This window comes from Zootoca vivipara, chromosome Z1 (assembly GCF_965207765.1).
Source record: "Zootoca vivipara chromosome Z1, rZooViv2.hap1.1, whole genome shotgun sequence".
NCBI classification, from domain to species: Eukaryota; Metazoa; Chordata; class Lepidosauria; order Squamata; family Lacertidae; genus Zootoca; species Zootoca vivipara.
The window spans coordinates 70,328,001-70,348,039 of record NC_142583.1 but is presented as its reverse complement, the minus strand read 5'-3'; the positions used below and the strand labels follow the sequence as shown (position 1 = coordinate 70,348,039).

General features: G+C 48.4%; 1 protein-coding gene across 2 annotated transcripts in view; it reads left to right on the top strand.

Moving 5' to 3' along the window:
- The window catches only part of DNAAF9 (dynein axonemal assembly factor 9), a 74,878-nt gene extending 55,170 nt beyond the window's left edge, over positions 1 to 19,708 (top strand). For both annotated transcript variants that reach the window (XM_060278335.2, XM_088661155.1), the window contains exons 27-37: positions 875 to 1,033; positions 2,990 to 3,115; positions 3,494 to 3,531; positions 4,031 to 4,166; positions 5,327 to 5,413; positions 5,818 to 5,924; positions 7,181 to 7,255; positions 8,066 to 8,277; positions 11,599 to 11,664; positions 12,472 to 12,565; positions 15,101 to 19,708. In XM_060278335.2, coding sequence (XP_060134318.2) covers positions 875 to 1,033; positions 2,990 to 3,115; positions 3,494 to 3,531; positions 4,031 to 4,166; positions 5,327 to 5,413; positions 5,818 to 5,924; positions 7,181 to 7,255; positions 8,066 to 8,277; positions 11,599 to 11,664; positions 12,472 to 12,565; positions 15,101 to 15,213 — 1,213 coding nt within the window. In that variant the 3' untranslated portion in view covers positions 15,214 to 19,708. The remainder of the gene's footprint in view (positions 1 to 874; positions 1,034 to 2,989; positions 3,116 to 3,493; positions 3,532 to 4,030; positions 4,167 to 5,326; positions 5,414 to 5,817; positions 5,925 to 7,180; positions 7,256 to 8,065; positions 8,278 to 11,598; positions 11,665 to 12,471; positions 12,566 to 15,100) is intronic.
- Positions 19,709 to 20,039: the final 331 nt, after the last annotated feature.

The window sequence follows — 20,039 nt, the reverse complement described above, 5'->3', positions numbered from 1 at the left end:
ATCTCCTTAGAGGTCTGTCTGCCTTGGAGCCTGGTTCTACTGAGGTGCTCAAATGGTTTATCCCTGTCTTTGCCAACTTGATGCTGCCCAGATGTTATGACTAGCTCCCATCAGCCCCATGGTTCCAGGCAGGGGTCATTCCCTGGGAGATGCTTGGGATGGATCCTGTGGCCTTCTGTATACAAGGCAGATGCTTCACCACTGAGCTGCAGCCTTTTACCGAGGGTGACTCCCAGGGTGGGTTTTCCTTCCCCCCGTCCTGATTTAGACAAAGCAGAGGTGGGTGGGAAGTATTATTATTTATTACCACATATTCTTTAAAGGCATTTGTTTTACCACCTCCTATGTTAAGTCTCAAGGGGTCTAAACCACAGAGCCTAGGGCTTGCCGGTCAGAAGGTCGGCGGTTCAAATCCCCGCAACGGGGTGAGCTCCCGTTGCTCAGTCCCAGCTCCTGCCAACCTAGCAGTTCGAAAGCACGTCAAAGTGCAAGTAGATAAATAGGTACCGCTCCAAGTGGGAAGGTAAACGGCGTTTCCATGTGCTGCTCTGGTTCGCCAGAAGCGGCTTAGTCATGCTGGCCACATGACCCGGAAGCTGTACACCGGCTCCCTCAGGCAGTAAAGCCAGATGAGCGCCACAATCCCAGAGTCGTCGGCGACTGGACCTAATGGTCAGGGGTCCCTTTACCTTTACGTCTCAAGGTGGTGTACAACACTATTAAATTGCAGGAAGAAAGGGGAGCTGGAAAAAAAAAACTTAGGGCAAAATAAGTTACAATGTGCTGATGATAACGTACTAAGGATAGGCAGTGCTGCGGACCGTGTTGACAATGAAGCAAGCAGCCTTGTTCTGACCTCGTTATGCTCTTTTAGGTGGCTTGTTTATCGCCAGACCATGGACAGCCCTGAATGTTTCAGCGCAGCTCATTTCCAGCGGTTCCTGGCAAGCGTCCTTGAACCCCAGCACAGCCGGAGTGGCCGTCTCTCGGCTTACAGTAGGAAGAAAGTGCGGTTGCTGGTGGTTCTGCAAGGGTAAGAGACTGCTTTTAGATTTGTGCGAGCTTTTAGCAATCTGCCGTCTTCATATTGCCGCTTTGAGGTGTGTTAGACCTCAGTTCTGTAAAGTGGGAGGTGGGTTGAGGTGGACTGGGATCTTCAGGTAGATCTCTGGATGATGTGCAGTAGGTTGATAACAGTTTCTGGCTCCCAGTTCTCTTACAGTGGCAGCAACTGAAACCCACCTCTTCCCACCCCCCACCCCAAACCAGGATTGCTGAAAAATGAATGTTTGGAGCGGGGAACCAGGAGTGGATTTTTTTTCTCCTGATCACAGATACCTTGACTCTGAGGGATTTCTCTTATTTAATTCTTAGTTTATGTCCACCCAGCTGAGATACTCTTTTGGACCAGGCTCCAGCTGGTGGATCTTAGGATTCTAGTTTATATATGTGTGTGTGTGTGTGTGTGTGTGTGTGTGTGTGTGTGTGTGTGTGTGTGTGTGAAGTAGATCCCACAAGCCTGAAGTCTGCCTTCCCCTGCAGTATGGTAACAATACTCGAACAAACTATTCATAAGTATAGCCAACATCTTGTAGGCAAAGGGCACCTACCCCCCCCCCACACACACACAAAGAGAGGCACTTGATGGTCTTTTCTCATGTTCTCCTTGATATAAAGGGATGCTTTTAGAGTGTTCAGAAGCCTTTTGCTTTGGTACATAGCGGCATGTTCCAGAAAAATCCAAAATAACACTCATGAATGCAGGTGAACGCGCGCACATTATCGAAGCATAAGTTTGGAGCGAGGGAGACGGTTTTTGTAACTTTTAAATAGCCCCAAGATAGCAAGTAGAAAGGCCTTCATCGTCTTCCTTCCTGCCTAAAAACTCCCATCTAGCGCATTTTATCAGACTGTGGGGCAGGAGCAGCCTTGGCAAGCGTTGTTTTGGTCTTGGTTCAAAGCATCATGAACTCGCTCTCCAAGGGAAGTGCTGCTGAGTGGAGGGGAGTTCTGGACCCAACACGGAAGCCCTTTAAAATAATGCACCAAGGCATTTGCCCGCCAACACAGAACAAGAGATGGCAAGAAGCCTTTGAAAAAGCTGTTTGCGGCAGATCAGATCACCACCTTTGGCATTTTGAGAAAGAGATGAACACAATGGAAACGGGGGGGGGGGGACGGCAAACCAATTGGTGCACGACCCCTTGTCCTTTTTCATTGTTGTCCGAGGCAAGCATGTTGACATGGTTGATGGGCGGGCAAGAACAGTGTGGGTTTTATGGCCTTGGTGAAAGGATCTCTTCCCTGCTGTTTTCATCCTTGCTCCATCCACTCGAGTCAGCATTAGACCACTCTCCAAAGAACTTCACCCAGACTGACACCATCCTCCACTTAGCCAGGAGGTGGGATTGACGTTAACGGCAACAAAAGCAGTATTCTTACCATGCATCTGACCCTCTGCGTCCCCTCTCCTCTCTTTGCCTGCATCTCGAGAACGATGCTCTTGAGACCTCTGCTGGTTGGAGTCAAGGGTCTCTCTAAACCACAATAATCCTGCTCTCTGCCAGCTGCCTAAAGCGGCGGCAGCTGTCCCTGCTGTGTGTTCCCTTCTGTGCACCTGATGTTCAGATGTGTATGGCAGTCACCCCCCAGCAGAACCAGGTGCCCTCTAAATGTTTCACACTACAACTCCCATCACCTCCTAACCTGCACAGCTGGAGGTTCCTCTTCGATATTCTGGCAAATAACTGCTGTCTTTTTGTGAATGACTGTGGAAAGCAAGAGATGCCCTTGCACAAATCACAAGAGAAGAGCCATCCTCCCCCCCCCCCCCCGGCCCCGAGAATTGGATAAGAAGTGCTCTCTCAGAATCGAAGCTCATTGCTCCATTCATGTATACCCACGGTCTCTTTCCACCTAGGCTGGCAGCACCCATAGTCCTTGTGCTTCCCCTTCGCGTCACAACCCTTTGCTTTCGTTCCATCTGCAGATACACAGATGTGATTGACGTTGTCCAGGCCCTCCAGACTCACCCAGACGCTGACGTGAAGGCTGCTTTCGTCATTGGAGCCATCAGTACTTGCATAGAGCCGCTGAGTTGCTACATGGAACACAGGTACCCCTTTGCAAGCCCCTGCATGTATGGCATGGACATTCCACCCCCCCACCCCCCGTGTACCTGCAAGTTGTCATGCCGGCCGCCTTAGAAGCCACAGATTTCTGTAGCTGAGGAAGCCGCACCTTGCGAGCTTTCCTAGATGAGATCAGAAAGGTTGCAGCATGTCTTATCCGGAGAAATGTCTTGGCTGAAAGGTTCTTCCCTGGGAAGTGTTCTTGCCTGAGCGCTGCCATCAGTTGAGGTAGATAACCTTATGCTTGAGGAACCAGTGATCTTCCTGAGGGTGTGGTAGCTGCAGGGGGACTTGGAAGACTAGCAGATGATGTCTGCCTGTATCCCTAATCCTCTTAACACTAATGCATTTGTATTTTACAGGCTTCTTTTCCCCAAGTTCCTGGACCAGTGCTCACAAGGTAAATACTCTGTATGCAAAAGTAAGATGCACATTTCATTTCAGGAATGAAGCCGTAAGCCTCTAAGGTGTCCGGGGGAGACTACTGCCTTATGGGATGGTGTTGGCCAACCATATATCTGGCTAGCGGACGGCAATAATTAGGATGCAGCAGCAGACCAGGCGCTGAAAACTTAGTAGCAAATGGCAACGTGGAGAGCCGCTCGCAGAAGTGTCTGGTAGCTCAAGAAAAGCTTTAAAAAGTGGCTCCTGATGGACGAGAGGGTGGCAGTCTGACAAGCAGACTCTGCTGACAAGCGAGCAGGAGAGCTGGATTGCTGTGTGACAGCAGTTTCAGGAAGGAGAGTTGAGCTGACCTTTAAATACCCACAGCAGAGTCTTGTCCTTTTACTGAACGCCTTGGCTTACCACCTTTATGCTTTGGTCTCCCAGGAGCACACAGTGGCTGTTGAAGACATTCCCTAAGACGGCTGACCCCGTTTGCTTTCTTTCACCCCCAGGTTTGGTGAGCAACGTGGTCTTCACAAGCCATACAGCCGAGCAGAGACACCCACTCCTTGTTCAGCTCCAGAACCTCGTCCGAGCCGCGAACCCCACCGTTTCGTTCATCCTGGCAGAAAACGGGGTCGTGACCAGGTAATCCTGGATTATTATTATTATTTATTATTATTTATACCCCGCCCATCTGGCTGGGTTTCCCCCACCACTCTGGGCAGCTTCCAACAAAGATTAAAATACATTAAAATATCACAGATTAAAAACTTCCCTAAACAGGGCTGCCTTTAGGGGTTTTCTAAATGTCAGGTAGTTGTTTTTCTCTTTGACATCTGATGGGAAGGCGTTCCACAGGGCAGGTGCCACTACCGAAAGGGCCCTCTGCCTGGTTCCCTGTAGCTTTGCTTCTCACAGTGAGGGAACCACCAGAAGGCCCTCAGCGCTGGATCTCAGTGTCCGGGCTAATTGATGGAGGTGGAGACGCTCCTTCAGGTATACTGGACTGAGGCCATTTAGGGCTTTAAAGGTCAGCACCAACACTTTGAATTGTGCTCGGAAACATTGGCTTGGGACCGGTGTTATATGGTCTCGGTGGCCGCTCCCAGTCACCAGTCTAGCTGCCGCATTCTGGATTAATTGCAGTTTCCGGGTCACCTTCAAAGGTAGTCCCACGTAGAGTGCATTGCAGTAGTCCAAGCGGGAGATAACTAGAGCATGCACCACTCTGGTGAGACAGTCAGCGGGCAGGCAGGATGTTTCCACCTGCCCTCTGCAGCACGTGGGCAGTCCTTGTTAGGTGCTTTGCAAAGGAATGAAGCAGATGTGACAACTCTGATGAGCATTCTCGGTCGCCTGGGCTTCCATTTTGCAGCCGAGACGCCTCCGTGCTGGCGGCAAGCTGGCATTTCCCATATCCTCCTCCGTTGCTGCTCTCCAACCAGATGTTCCGAGACTATGACTCACTGAGGGTTTTAAATCCTTGTTTACATTACATTAACATGGCCGCAAGCGACAATCAAGCTCCCTTTCGGAGGGCTGTGGGAAAACGGGTTTGAAATGCTTTGGATCTTGAAGAAGAAAATGGTTCTTAGGGGGTTGAAGACAATGTTTTGTTGTCTCCAGGATCAGGAAGACTAGAAGCCAAAAAACACCTGCCATGACATTAAAATGGCAAGCCAGAAAAGGCCCCTGAGGTTGATCTGACTCAGGTTTAAAACAGTTGCCTCTGCTTCTGGACAAGTGCACTTTAAAGGTGATTTTTTTTCCCTGTAAACAAAACCTCGCTCTCTCTCTCCTACTAGGAATGAAGACATCGAACTAATCCTATCTGAAAACAGTTTCTCAGCTCCGCAGATGCTGACGACTCGCTACTTAACATACCCTGGCTGGCAAGTACCTCCTCTTGGCAAAAATGTTTCAAGTGCAATATCCTTTAATAAACATGAGCATTATAAAGCACTACTAGATTTATTTCCCCCTCCGTTTAATCTGCCCAGATAAATCACTTTGGTAATGAAATGCTGCAATTAGTTTCTTAGAGAAATCCATTCAGTTGTCTTGTTGCTCTCCTGCCCCATTTTCTAATTAAAAGATGGCTGTCCGAACTGGAGAGCACGGTAGAAATTTCACCAAACAGGGACAGAACCTCTGAAAGGCCTCCTAGTCCATCTCTTTTCAGCGTTGCCAGGTCTTCACCAGTGTGGTTTTTGCTGTTTGGGCAACAAAAGGGAAATTGAAAATTGACGCACTGACATGATTCCTTTCTTCTTCTCCTCCTCCTCCTCCTCTTCAGGTACGAGGGCAAATTCTGCGCAGGTTCCACCTTTCCTCCGATGGTTCAGATCTGTGTGTGGTTTAACCGTCCTTTGGAGAAAACACGATTTGTGGCCAAGTGTAAAGGTAAGAAGCAATTGAATGCAGAGATTAATTTTAGTGGGGTGTTTTCTCTCTGAAATTGCTAGCAAATGACATTTGTGGCCAGAATGCCCCCCCCCCCCGCGCGCCTTTACAGTTGATTTTAGGTGTCATGAAATTTAATGGCTATTCTCCCCCCCCCCCTTATTTTTAATGACCCGGCTATGTGTGTTGTCTTGAGTGCAAAAATATCTCGACCCAGCTGAGGGTCCTGTGCACCTTGACTTGGGGAAAGGGTCCTCTCTTCTGCCTCACTATCTGTTGCCAAGTGTTCTGAGCTGCCCTTGCCCCCTGCCACCCCACCGACCCCCAGCATAGCCAGCAAACACTTCACATCCTTGCATCTGTTCATCGTTTCCACAAGCAGAAGCCTGAAAATTTGCAACTGCAGACCTTCCTGCTGTGTCGTGTGTATGTCAAGGAAAGGGATGCCCTGGTGTTTGGTTTTTCTTTTGCCCAAATTCAGTTTGTCTGCTTTAGCACGCACATTTCTGCGATTAGGTACAAACATTTCCTGAGCGTTAAAAAAAATGTTCCCTTAACCATGAGGGCTAGAAACCATTTTAAGCCAACAATGAGATTTGAGGGAGCTTTGGGTTTCCCAGGTACCAGATTTTGGCATGAAATCTCAAGCCCAGTAGTTTGTATGTATTACAACACACATCCTTGTATCATTTTATATACTAGAATCTCTGCCTAGCAATTACATGTATTAAATCTCTGCTTTGTTCGTCTTAGCTTTTAAATCTTTCTTGGAAGCTGCCCAGAGTGGACCTGCCAGATGGGCGGGGTACAAATAAATTATTATTATTATTATTATTATTATTATTATTATTATTATTATTATTACCTTGCTTATGTATCTGATCCTAGAAGATGCTTGCTTTAAAGGGGGATTGTTTTTAAAAAGCAAAACCTACTTGTTTCCTGTATGTTTAATGCAGGCTTTGCCAATGTTGCCGCTGGCCTGATAGTAATTGCACTCCAAAACGTCTAGAGAGCAGTATATGGTCAAGGACTGCCTTAATGTTTGCGGCATGCCGGGTGTTCAATAAAGGGTTACAGTAAAGCTATGCAGGTGTCTTATTTCTCCCATACATATTTTCTTGCCTCTATAGAATTAATTCTAGGGTGAAATAGGCCTTGCAAATGCTTTTCATTCCCCATTGCACCCCCTCCTTAGTCAAGAAAGATTAATTAACTTGGCTGTGTTTTCTCTGTGTCTTTCTGTTTTCAAACAGCCCTGAAGTCCTCCAATAAGTCAAGTCCTTTCTCTGGAAACGTCTACCACATTTTGGGGAAAGTTAAGTTTTCAGGTAAGGGGCGAGTCATCGGTCGCCATTTATCTCCTTAGGGAAATACTATGGGTGGGATCCTTAGCTGCCAAACTCCGCTCACAGGTGCTCCTGCTGCAAAATGGGCCGGGGGGGGGGGGGGGGGCTGAGGAGGTTTCTGCCAATTCCCTTTTCCTCCTGCAGCCCCTTATGCCTCCCCCTCGCCCAAGGAAACAGGCTCCAAGGTGTTTAGGGATGCTTCCAAACAGCAGAGGACATGATGGTGGGAACTGCAAGGGGGAGCCGGTGAAGGTCGCCTCTCCTCTTCCAGCTTCCGTATCCCTGGGAGCCTCCCCCTTGGATTGGGATCCTTTCCTTTTACAGGAGGAGTCCTTTCATTCGTGTCCAAGCTTTTATATCTTGGCTTTTACAGCATTGTTTTGAAGTTCCTTGGACTGAAATTCCCCTGGAGGGTGGGGGAGATCTGCCTCCCTCCCTCCCTCCCTCCCCCCCCTCTACTTACTTATTTTATTGTGCCGTGGAAGAAGTTTGTTTCATTAGAGTGTTGACGGAATTAATCCCCCCCCCTTTTAAACTTTTTTTTCTTGGTGGGAAAAAATGTAGTGTTTTGTGTAAAGTATGAAGTCATATTAATAGGTTTGCCGGCTAGCATTAGGAAACATTTAAATATATATAAAAATTAAAGTGAGGCAGGGAGTCCAATCAATCGAAATTTTGCTTAGTGCTGGCTGAGACGTGGAACGCCCCAGGGAGCAATTCCACCCACTGTTCCTCTCTAAATGAAACTGGGGTGCTTAAGGAATAACACCCCGTCCTGCTCTTCCGCATCAGATTCAGATCGGACAATCGAGGTCTGCCACAACACCTCGTCCAACTCCTTAAGCCTGGCGCCTGTTCAGGAGGGGCCAACCCCGTTCCCTCCTCCTGATTCAAGAAACGAGAGCCGAGACCACAGCGGGCCTCAGGAGTACTTCCTGGTCTTCGTCGGCTGCTCCCTCAAGGAGGACGACATCAAGGACTGGCTGAGGCAAACTGCAAAGCAGGTGGGTGAAAATTCCCTTTGGGGGTCTCTGAGGGCATTCCCATCAGCACACAGCCTTTATAGCAGCTGTTCTCAAACTTGGGTCCCCAAGGGCTGCTGGACTACAGCTCCCATCATCCCTTGCTAGCAGGACCCAGTGGTCAGGGATGATCACCTGGCCCTGCCCATGAAGAGGCATGTGTGAAGCATGGCTTGCTCCCTGGGGCACCTGAGTGGGATGTGGTAGGGATGAAGAAAAGGTGGATGGGAGAGGACAAGGGGGCAGGGATGCAAAGAGACTCTGGACTCTATTTATGGGTGGTATATTTTCTTATTGGACAAAGAAATAAACAACTACAGTCAAACCTCGGTTTACACCTACCTCGGCGAGCAACTGCCACAGACCCGGAAGTGTTTACATCCAGGTTCCACAGCGTCGGATGCGCAGAAGCGATCTGCGCAGCTTGTGCATGCGCAGAAGCGCTCTATCGGCGCTTCGTGCAGAAGCGTGCCTTCGGCGAGCGTCCGCCTCCGCGGAACGGATTGCGGTCGCAAACCGAGGTACCACTGTATCTGACATTTAGAAGACATCTGAAGGCAGCCCTGTTTGGGGAAGTTTTTAATGACTGATGTTTTAATGTATTTTTAATCTTTTGTTGGAAGCCGCCCAGAGTGGCTGGGGAAACCCAGCCAGATGGATGGGGTAGAATAATAATAATAATAATAATAATAATAATAATAATAATAATAATAATAATAGTTGTAGTCCAAGAGAAACTGGGAACCCAAGGTTGAGAAACACTGCTACATAGGAAATATTTGTCACATTGGCTGCTTGTTCTCCAGCCAAGCTACCTTCTGCCATCCCAGCACCTCAACATCTCTCACCCATTCATAGTCACTGGGAACTCTTACTCAACCCAAGTTTCTTGCTTTATGTGCAGAGCCCTCCTTGCACCTCAGCCGGCCTAACAGGATTTTTGCCCAGGCCTGAGATGCTGTGGTGACCCTGCTCACCAGTGGAGGACTGTCAGTGGTAGAGTCGCGACAGCTGAAATAGAACCTGCATGCTTAGAGGCAGCCTGCAGCTGAGTGCCGGTTGTTTGCTAACAAGCAGCTTGGGAGAGCCTTTGTGCTCTGCTTGTGAAGAGACCGTGTGATCAGCCAGTGGTCATGTGACTAGGAGGACTTTTGCTCAGTTTGGCAGGGCTTAAGTGCAACAGTCTGGGATCAATCTGCTCTTCTTTGCATTTGAACTTAGTACAGCGCATGCATTGAATCGGAAGCACTTCTCTGTTATCGTTATTTATTACATTTATATACCACCTTTATTTCCCAAGGACCTCAAAGTGGTGTACATGGTTCTCCTCCCCATTTCATCCTCACAACAACCCTGTGAGGGAGGTTAGGCTGAGAGACGGTGACTGACTCCAAGGTCACCCAGTGAGCTTCAGGGCTGAGTGGGGATTTGAACCCTGCTCTCCCAGGTCGTAGTCCAACACTCTGACCCCAGGGGTCAGCAAACGTATTCAGCAGGGGGCCGGTCCACTGTCCCTCAGATCTTGTGGAGGGCCAGACTATATTTTTGGGGGGAGGGGGAGAGAACGAATTCCTATGCCCCACAAATAACCCAGAGATGCATTTTAAATAAAAGGGCACATTCTACTCATGTAAAAACACGCTGATTGCCGGACCATCTACGGGCCGGATTTAGAAGGTGATTGGGCAGGATCCGGCCCCTGGGCCTTAGTTTGCCTACCCATGCTCTAACCATTACACCACACTGTCACATAGATGTTTGTGTTAGATTTCCAGCCTTGGAGCATTGAAATACCGGAATATTTATTTGTGTAACACCGTCTGATTGCCAGGTTCTGGTAACCATAGATTCCTCTCCAATTCCGCTTGCCATTCTGATACACAAACTGGAGGAGTGGGTGGGATCAAAGCGCAAGGGCTTCAAAGCACAATGCCTTGCTCCTGTTTTGTGGATTAGTTCCATAGTTGGGTTTCTTTCCCCTTCCCTCCACCCTTACACACACACGCACACAGACACAGTTATGTATCTACCCAATTTGCATATAAAAGATAAACACCCTTAGAAGCTTGACATTTAAAAAATTCATAAACGGCATTTGTAACAAGATCGCAATCCAGCAGCTGTGATTCAGATAATTAATGTTTGTCAATTCTGCATATCACATGGAAATGAATATCTGCAACCTTAATCAAGTTAAAAGTGGGATTGCTCTGCCCTCAATGTATGTCAGGTCTTTATTTTTTTAAAAAAATAAAATCTTTTGAGAGTTTGCTGCATTAGGGCATGCTGTGTACAATAATTTTTTTAAGCTTGTTCACAGATTGCATTTGAACTATTCTAAGGGATTCTGGTCACATCTGCAGCGTACTTTTAAAGTACTCTTATAGCACTTTGGCAATCATGCCTCCCCCCCCCAAAGAATCCTGGGAACTGTAGTTCTTTAAGGATGCCGACTTCCCAGCACCTCCAGCAAAGCGCAGCTCCCAGGATTCTGCACGGCTGCCAAAGAGTGCTTTAAATAAGTGTTGTGTTTGTGACCTCGGTTCATTCGGCCCAAATTGTCTACAGTTCTAGGGTGGCCTTGGGTTTTTATAACTGCTCAGTCCTGAAGCGCTGAGTGCTGCACCCGGCCTCATTCTCTCCACCCGCAAAACACGAACGAGGACACTGTGATGGCTGCTATTTGTACATGAAGGCTGCAAACCTACAGGAAGAGCCTCTGGGCTGAGCAGAGCTCCAGTACGCCCAGTTTTGCAGTCTTGGGAGAGCTATATAAATATTCACAGTGATGGAGAACTGTGTGGCTTCTTTGAAGCAGCCTCTTTCAGTCGAGATGAAAGAGTAGGATCTCCAGACAGCCTATGAAGGGGTGCCCCCAATAATCCTGTGCCCAACAAGCACACCTGACCGGAAGGCCAGGTAGCATCACCCAGCCTGCTCTGGTCTACCTGATCTCTCCCAGCTGTCATTCCAAGCCTTCTCCTGACAGCTCTCTGGTCCAGAGTATGGGCTCCAGAGAAGCTTTTGCCCTGTGTGTTTGCAGCCTTAGCAGTTTCCCTTGGGCCGTGTTCGAAGCGCACTTTCCCCTTCTCTTCCTCTAATGCAGGGTTCCCCGACCTTGGATCTCCAGCTTGTTTGTTAGACTACAACTCCCATCATCCCTAGCTAGCAGGACCCCAGGGGTCAGGGATAATGGGAACTATAGTCCCAACAAGCACCTGGGAAACCCTGCTCCGATCATGTCACACTGTCACGTTCAGAAGCACTGATCTGGGCTTTTCTTGTGTCTTTATCCAAACACAGAAACCACAGAGGAAGGCTCTGAAAACCCGGGGCATGCTGACCTCGCAGGAGATCAAGAACATCCATGTAAGTCAAAGCCAAATATGCCTTTCCTATTCAAGGGGGGGGCAACCTTAGCTCAGTGGGCAGGACTTTAGCTGAGACTCCTGCATTGCAGGGGGTTGGACTAGATGGCCCTTGGGTTCCCTTTCCAACTCTACATTTCTATGAGTCTATGGCTAATGAGGAGACGAGAGAAGACAGCCTTTTACCACTAGTCGATGCAAGGCAGCCTTATAGCCCCTCCCACTGAAGCAGCGATTCCTGTAACTGTCATTATTATTATTATTATTACATTGATATCCCAACCTTCCTCCAGGGAGCTCACGGTGGAATGCACAGAACTTTCCCCTCCCCAACTTCATCCTCACAACAGCCCTGTGAGGTAGGCTAGGCCGAGAAGCAGTGACTGGCCCGAGAACACCTAGTGAACCTCCTGGCCAAGTGGGGATTCGAACCCTGGTCTCCCAAGCCCGAAGCCGACGCTCTAACCACTATGCCACATTGCCTGCTCTTTAAACACAGAGGGTGATGTTCAGGTTTACGCTGAAATTAATGGGCCTCCTTTAGTCATGTTCCTTAATTTCAGTGGGCCTACTCAGGGCAGGATACCACCCGGAAGAAACAGAGAGCCCCGCATATAGAAAGCGAAGCTATTTTTAGCCTCTGTGAAAGATTTCCTTCCTTGAACATAGCTGCTTAGCTGTGCACATTTTTTTTCTCGCCGGGGACTCGCCCCATCAGCAGTTCTGACAAAAGACTCCTGAAATATGACTGTGCGTTCTTGCGAGCTCAGAGAGCAGCTCTGAGTGATAGCTTTGCCTTCCAATGCAGGTGAAACGCCACTTGGATCCTCTTCCAGCTGGCTACTTCTACAACGGGACGCAGTTTGTGAATTTCTTTGGCGACAAGTTGGATTACCATCCACGTATCCTTTTAAAAAAAGAAACGAAAAGCATGCATCTGTGCACTCTGCAGACCCTTTGGAGCCATATTGTACCAGTAAACTGTGTCTAAAAGCAACTGGGCAACGGCAGGCAGCTTCCTAGGGTGGCACAAAGTGGAGGCAGGTGTGCGAAAGGCCCCAAATAGTCGCATTCCATCTCCTCCTTATTGAAATATATATATATATAATAAGAATAATATTGGAGAAAACTGGGTATTGAAACTTGTTTAACCTAAATCATATATCCCAGTTTCCAGTGGCCCTTTAAAGTACGCTTCACGCAGAGTATACGCAGTCATAAGTCGACCTGGCTAAGAAAACACCACCAAGAGCGTAGGGAATTATCTCCCTTAAATGAAACCCCTAACTAGCTGTACGCTTGTAAAAGCATACAGAAGAAAATACAAACTGTTGGGTTTCTTTAACTGAAAAACAAACTGACTCTAAAGAGACTTTAAACTAAAGATAAATGCTTTCTCTCTTAGCAATGTTATCTACCCACTTTCCAAACCCTCCCACAAAATTCCCACAAAACTCCCATTAAACGACCCGAGAATTAACAGCAAACTAGCATTATAACTAAGCAACTCTCAAGATTCAACTAAGGAATCTCTTAAACTGAGAGTCTCTCTTAAAGGTAAAGGTAAAGGGACCCCTGACCATTAGGTCCAGTCGTGACCGACTCTGGGGTTGCGCGCTCATCTCGCATTATTGGCCGAGGGAGCCGGCGTTTGTCCGAAGACAGCTTCCAGGTCATGTGGCCAGCATGACAAAGCTGCTTCTGGCGAACCAGAGCAGCACATGGAAACGCCGTTTACCTTCCCGCTGTAGCGGTTCCTATTTATCTACTTGCATTTTGACGTGCTTTCGAACTGCTAGGTTGGCAGGAGCTGGGACCAAGCAATGGGAGCTCACCCCATCACAGGGATTCGAACCGCCGACCTTCTGATCAGCAAGCCCTAGGCTCAGTGGTTTAACCACAGCGCCACCTGGGTCCCTTTTTCAACTTGGAATCTCTTAAACTGAGAACAACTGAGAGAGTGATCTACTAAGAGATGGATCAAACTGAAAAGATCTAACTAAGAGATACAGAAGGCTTTCTGGCAGAGCCTTATATACAAGAAGCAGAGCCCACGCCTGTGAGCAATTAACAAACACTGGCACCTGTTTCTCTTAAACAGACAGTATTTACATTAGACCGGCTCTAAAGTAACTTGACTATTCAAAAAATCCAACACTCCTCTGTGGTGCTGAGCTCTGGGTCCTTGCTTTTGGCAGACTGTCTTATTAGAGAAAAGAAAGCCTAGTTTGCTTGTGACAAACTCAAACGTGGTCTGTAAGCTGAGGTGAGGGGTTTGTCTCCAGGCTGAGGGCTGCTTCCCCTTGTGTGCAATCTTCTGAGGGCCACTTGCCGGTGGGAGGGAGGGCTAGAAGCAAAATTAGGCAGGGCAATGAACGCACAGTTTCGCTTTCTACGCTAACTTGCGCACGCGAAACACACCCCTCTCCATCCCCCATCCAGGCCAAGAATGAGGCATTATCAGAGTCCAAGAACATCTCCCAGCCTGGCAGAAACAGTTTAAGGAGTGAAGCAAGGCTTCCGGGGGGGGGGGTGTAGCCTGGAGTAGAGTTCTGAGGGCCGGGCAGATAGGCCTGGAGGGCCACATTCTGCTGCCAGGCCAGTCCCGCCGTGGACCTTTCAGCAAGCAAGACTTGACAACTTCTCACTTGATAGCTCGGTTGGTTGGAGCATGGTGCTGATAACGCCAAGGTTGCAGGTTTGACCCCTGCCTATTCCAGAATTGCAGGGGGCTGGACTAGATGATCCGCAGGGTCCCTTCCAACTCTGCAATTCTGTGATTCGGTGACTTCAGATCAGATTTTAGCCAGGTCAGGAAATTGCAGGCCTTTTTAAGCACAGTATATGGGAAGCTGCCCTATATGAGTTCACACTATTTGTTCCTCCTGCCTGGGATTGCCTCCTCCTGAGAAAGCCTGTGTGGTGCCATCCATATGCTCCTGAACTGCCTGCACGGCCAGTAATAACAGTGGATGCTGGGGAGCTTTAGTTGGACAACCAACATGTTGGTTTCCCCCAGTCTACTCTTTATCTGGCAGCATATTTCCTCCAGGGTCTCAGGCAGAGAGAGAGAGAGAAAGAAAGAAAAGAGAGAGTGGGTGTCCTTCCCCCTCCCTTCTGCAAACTGGTGTTTTTAACTGGACACAAGCCAGTGACCGTCTGCAGTGGATCCAGCAAGTGAGCTCCGCCACTGAGCAAAAGGTGGCCAAAGCAGATCCATGTGCCCTCCAATGCCTTTAGGCCGCTGTGCAACCCTTGATCTTTTTAGCAAGGACTGTAGGAAAAATTCCCCATGGATTGGGTCCCATGCTAAAATGGGGTGGGTGGGCGGTGTCACACTTCTGGCCGTCCTTCAGGAGCTGCTGTGTATTTTTAAAGTCCCCACCTTAAATGGCTTCTGGCAGGATTTCTTCTCCTTAATAGCCGATTCCCCCCAGTGATGGATCAGTTCATGAACGACTACCTGGAGGAGGCGAACCGTGAGATTGAAGAGTACAACCGAGAGCTGGAGGAACTGGAGTTCCACGACCTCTTTGAGCAGAAGACCTAAGCGAGACCCCCGCCCACCCACCTGTGCCAAGGCACACAACCCTTGATGAGATGGGGGCAAAACGTCAGTGACCAAGAAACGCTTTTTGTCCTTGCTGGCTAACAGGAAAATGAAATCATCCGTTTTTCAACTATTCTTCTAATATTTAGCTTCCATTCATGTAAAGTTGGCCTTTTTTCTTTTCTTTTTTAAGAAATGCCTGATGCACTTCCACGTTAATTTTGAGCTCTTGGCCCTTGAATTCTCTGGCTTACAGTGGAAAGGAGAGGTGTGGCTTGCTTCTTGTTTTAAATTACAAAGCTGCATTTCCTAGTACATGAAGCTGGTCCTGACCATAGTTTTCTGACATCCCACAATTGCCCCTCTCCAAATTGCCCCTGGTGTGTTCCTAAAGCGAGAAATGGGGGAACACGTAAGCTCTTGAGGGCTTCTCTTAACCAGCATGGTGGTTTTTTGGGTGTTCCTAAAGCGAGAAATGGGGGAACATGTAAGCTCTTGAGGGCTTCTCTTAACCAGCATGGTGGTTTTTGGGGTGTTCCTAAAGCGAGAAATGGGGGAACACGTAAGCTCTTGAGTGCTTCTCTTAATCAGCATGGTGGTTTTTGGGGTGTTCCTAAAACGAGAAATGGGGGAACACGTAAGCTCTTGAGGGCTTCTCTTAACCAACATGGTGGTTTTTGGGGTGTTCCTAAAGCGAGAAATGGGGGAACACGTAAGCTCTTGATGGCTTCTCTTAATCAGCATGGTGGTTTTTGGGGTGTTCCTAAAGCAAGAAATGGGGGAACATGTAAGCTCTTGAGGGCTTCTCTCAACCAACATGGTGGTTTTTGGGGTGTTCCTAAAGCGAGAAATGGGGGAACACGTAAGCTCTTGAGGGCTTCTCTTAACCAACATGGTGGTTTTTGGGGTGTTCCTAAAGCGAGAAATGGGGGAACATGTAAGCTTTTGAGAGCTTCTCTTAACCAGCATGGTAGTTTTTGGGGGTGTTCCTAAAGCGAGAAATAGGGGAACACAAATCCTAAAGTGAAATTTGGTATCACACTTGCAGTTTCTGTGACTGTACCTTTGCTGTAAAACAGAACGTCTGTGCTTCCGTTTGGTACATTAACAGCAACGTGCCAGTTTGTTCCAGGCTGAAATGAGAGCAGCAGTCACTTCTTGAGTGTTAAGAGTTCTACTTGAGTATTAAGAGCACACCAGAGAGTGTTTCCAGTAAGTCTCCAAGATGCACATCTTTGCAGTGTTGGGAAAGTTGCAACGCATTCAGGGCCAGCTTGGATAAAATGCTTACCGCTTTTGGGCAGGATGGGACTGTTGCCTGCTAGATGCATTGGCTGTCATGTTGGCACAGCTTCTGTGTGTGCGCTGGAGTCAGACCCCATGTCTTGAGTCTTCTGTGGGCTCATTCCTGTGTGGTTCTGGCCTGTGCACATTACTCCTATGTAGACCCAGCGCATGCACAAAAGACGGGCCTGGAGGTACAAACCCTGCAATCTGGCCGCCTGGTGACGGTTTGCATGTGTGTCCACTGCGGAGTCCAAACCACATGAAAGCAGTTGCTTGGTGGTTTTCACGCCGGCTGTGGCATCCTGATAATTGAAGGCTAAAGGGCAGGATCTCCACCTTCTCTGCAATATGTGCATCTTGGTAGCTGGAGCGATTCAAAGCCCCGCCTCCTGAGAGGCGCTTCTAAAACTCAAGTAGAAAAGCAAGCGTGTCAAATCAACCTACTTTATCCATCGGAAATAATAGGAACACGGCTGGACTCCAAAAGCTGAGCTGGCCTGGGGCTTCCTATAAAAACTCGTTGGGTAGTGTACTCTGTATCCCCAGTTGAGCATCTTTCACTCCTGGTGGATTCCAGACAACTCATCCTTAGAAAAAGAGCCCCGGCTTAGCATTCTACGTAACGCAGCTTAAATTTTGAATGTTTTCATAGGTTTTCATTATGCCTGTTGAAGTTTCCCCCCTCCCTAGCCTAAATTACTGTTGCACTCCATAGGCCCTTGAACAGGCATGAAGCGGTTTCCGTAAAACTGAAGGCCGGCTTTTTTTCCTTGTTGACTAAATATTATTTTAAGCTTTCTGTGGGGGTCGTAAATGCCCATACTACAGGCAATAGGGCATCCTCCTAAGGATTGTGAATTTATCTATGCATGACCGTTACCTTAGTTAACTCTTGGAATAATATACTGATAGTGCCTGGTAGTATAAATGGTAGCTAGAAAATTAATTTTGGAGGAGGAGTTGGTGTGTTTGAGCTAAGCCAGCTCGGCTGGAACATGTGAAAAGGTAAGGTGTCCTCTTCAAGTGGCTCCCACAGCGAGCAGGGGGAACCTTACTCCGTACGCTTTGAGACAGGAACCAATTTCTGAATCATCCCTCCAGAAAACAAAGAGCAATACCGAGAAGCAACTTCTCAGGAGCTAGTGCACAGGTTGGCATGAGTGTATTGAGTGACTGTGGACCTGTGTTATCCTGCTCCTCAGATGAAGAGCATGGTGCGTAGGCCCCCAGGGCTACACAATCTCTGCTGTCTTCCTCCCCCTTTGGAGCTGACCTCTTCCATGGAAGCCAGCAAGAAGCCGTCATGGGCCAAGAGGGCTCCGAGTGGGTGGATCTGTGCCCAATCTCTGGCAGAGTCCAGGTCCAGAATATAGTCCTGTCAAGAGCAAGACTTATTAGCAAAGAGAGATTCTGGCAAAAGGAAGCCGGTTGCTGGAGGTGGCACACCGTTTGCCCCTCTTGTGGCTGGCTGACTGGCAAATTTAAAGTCCTTCTCTGGTGATAAGAGTTCAGGCAGCAAAGCCTGGCTTTCCGGGGGGAGCATTGAATTCTGCTGTTGCCTCTGACTTGCTTCTCTGCTCTTAAACTCCAGATTTCTAACATGTGCTCCTTTGTGTATCCGGCCCAAACGATACTGTTGCCGAGTGTGGCAAGTATTAAAAAGCATGCCAAAGGCAAAGCACCTTCAAATCAGCCACAGCTCAATCGCATAAGCCAATCAAGAATTGGGATGTCTGGAGTTTTCTGGAGGGATAAAAGGTCAAAATGTGCTGGGCCACGATCCACTGAAAACCTTCCCTCTTGCAAGGCTCCAAATTGATGCCAGTGAGGGTTCCTTGTGGATTGCACCAAAGCCGATGGGCGGAGAGGGTGTTAAGCAACTCCCCCCTCCCCCGTCAACATAATTTAGTGCAAACCCCAATTGCTCCTCTCTCTTTAGTTTAGATTGTCTAATGATCTGCAAAAGCCATATATAGAGATAACCGCGTTTGCTACGCAGCTTCTCGAAGGTGAGGCAAACGGCAACTTGGATGCATTGCCTCACCTTCTTCGTGGATAATGATCATAGATTTTAAGTGCAATTGTTATTAAAATAGGTGAAGAGATTGTAGCTTACTTAGCTCTGCTGAACTCTGAAATTTACAAAACAGAAGGGGCAGATCCCGAAGGGCAGATCCTCCGGCAACTGGTTCTAACCATTGCCTTTTTCAGCCACGAGAACTGCTTTTGCAAGAGACTCACCCGGCTGCCCCGAGAATTTGCTTCAGGGCAATCCCATGCCTTGCAGCTGTAGACTTGGCAACACCATTGTACGGGACATTGCAGCAAGCAGTGTCCGGCACGCACAACTTCCTCCGTGCCACTGCATGCCATCCAGACCTTTGGGCTGGGGCTGACGGAAGTTGGGATCCCACAGCACGCGGAGGCCTCAAACCAGGAAGATCTTCCTCCTTGGCTGCCTCTAGGGGTTTGCAGAAAATGGGCTGAGCCTCTGCATTCAAACAGCTTCCCGGTTTGGTGATAAACCACCATGTGAAATGATTTCTGTAGCAGCCACAGAAGATGTGCTGGCCTTAAATGGGCAGATCCCTTTTGAGCAGGCATCAGTGAGGCACCAGGAACGCTCTTGAGAGCAATCCTCACATTGAGAAGCTCAGGCTCCTCATTTCAGTGCAGTTCAGTTGCTGCTGCGCAGGCAGGGAGGCTGCCTTGGCCAGTCAGGAGGACCGCAGGGCGGACTGTGAGGAGGAGGAGGCTGCTGGGTTTGTTTCGCCCCTCCATTTTTTCCTGGGGGCAACCAAATCGGCTGTTCGGGGAGTTGGCACAGGGCCAATGCCCTAGGCTCCATCCCATGACTTGCCAATGGCTGTTGGGCAAGCTTCCAAAGGGACCCTTTCTGCTTTTGGACCCCCCTACACTGTGGGGGCCAAGCAGGAATGGCCGAGGTGTGTCTGTGTGTGGACTCTCCCACCCATCCCAGTGGGACTGCACAGACAAGTCAGAGCTTTAGCAGAACAGAGGCATGGTAGAGAGAGACATATATCTATATCTATATGTATACGTTGTACTGCATGCTAAGTAAGAACAATACCCCTGTAATAACTACAAAGGCCTTTCACCATTCTGGTACTGCGATGACTTCTATTTTGGTATTGACGAAATTTTCTCGATTACCTCAATTTTCTTAACGTTCAACTGTGATTTTTTTAAAATTAAAAAAAAAGAAATTAAAAGGGGGGGAGTGTTGGGGAGGGGGATAAAATAGCCAAAATATCGAAACTGTGACAATGGGATCCTGTTCAAGACATAGCAGTGCCTTGCTTTACGGCACCGCCGGCGACGCGGCACAAATTTTGCAAGCAGGCGGGTGCCGTTGGTTCCTATTGCTCACTCCCTCTTTTGAAGGGAAGGGGGGAAAAACCATTTTGGTGAAAGGACTCTCCACCTAGCGGAGAATATTTAGCGCACATCGTTAAGTTGTTCGGGTTTGTTGTGTCTTTTAAAAAAAAGAAAACTCTTTGAGGACTGAAAAGATTGAA